The sequence below is a fragment of the Opisthorchis viverrini genome, assembly GCF_000715545.1.
Source record: "Opisthorchis viverrini unplaced genomic scaffold scaffold32768, whole genome shotgun sequence".
In the NCBI taxonomy this organism is placed as follows: Eukaryota; Metazoa; Platyhelminthes; class Trematoda; order Opisthorchiida; family Opisthorchiidae; genus Opisthorchis; species Opisthorchis viverrini.
Window position 1 is genome coordinate 1 of NW_008775810.1, and position 312 is coordinate 312.

The window sequence follows — 312 nt, forward strand, 5'->3', positions numbered from 1 at the left end:
TAGGTTATACCCGCAGGAAACCAAACCGAGGATTTATACAAATAGGTTCAATCCCATCGGTTCTAAACAGATGAACAACAACTTACCACATGGTCGGTTGAGAAAGCGGACGATACTTCTTATATTTCACCTTCCATTCCAAAATGCCTTTGCATCGAGCACAAAGAGATTCCATGACGAGATTGTTGACCTCCTTTGTTCGTTTCGAAGTATCGTGCATGTTGTTCTTGTAGGCTACCGTATTTTGGTATTTAGGCGGTCTGGATCGATGGCTATTGCCTCTTTCAGTGCTCATGGTTGGATCACATAGAG

At 42.9% G+C, this 312-nt stretch overlaps 1 protein-coding gene across 1 annotated transcript; it reads right to left on the bottom strand.

The window, feature by feature from the left end:
- Positions 1 to 88: 88 nt before the first annotated feature.
- On the bottom strand, positions 89 to 295 carry T265_16364 (hypothetical protein; the record flags this gene model as incomplete). Its single annotated transcript, XM_009179987.1, has 1 exon — positions 89 to 295. A coding segment is annotated over one exon (207 nt), but the record flags the coding sequence as incomplete, so codon positions are not given.
- Positions 296 to 312: the final 17 nt, after the last annotated feature.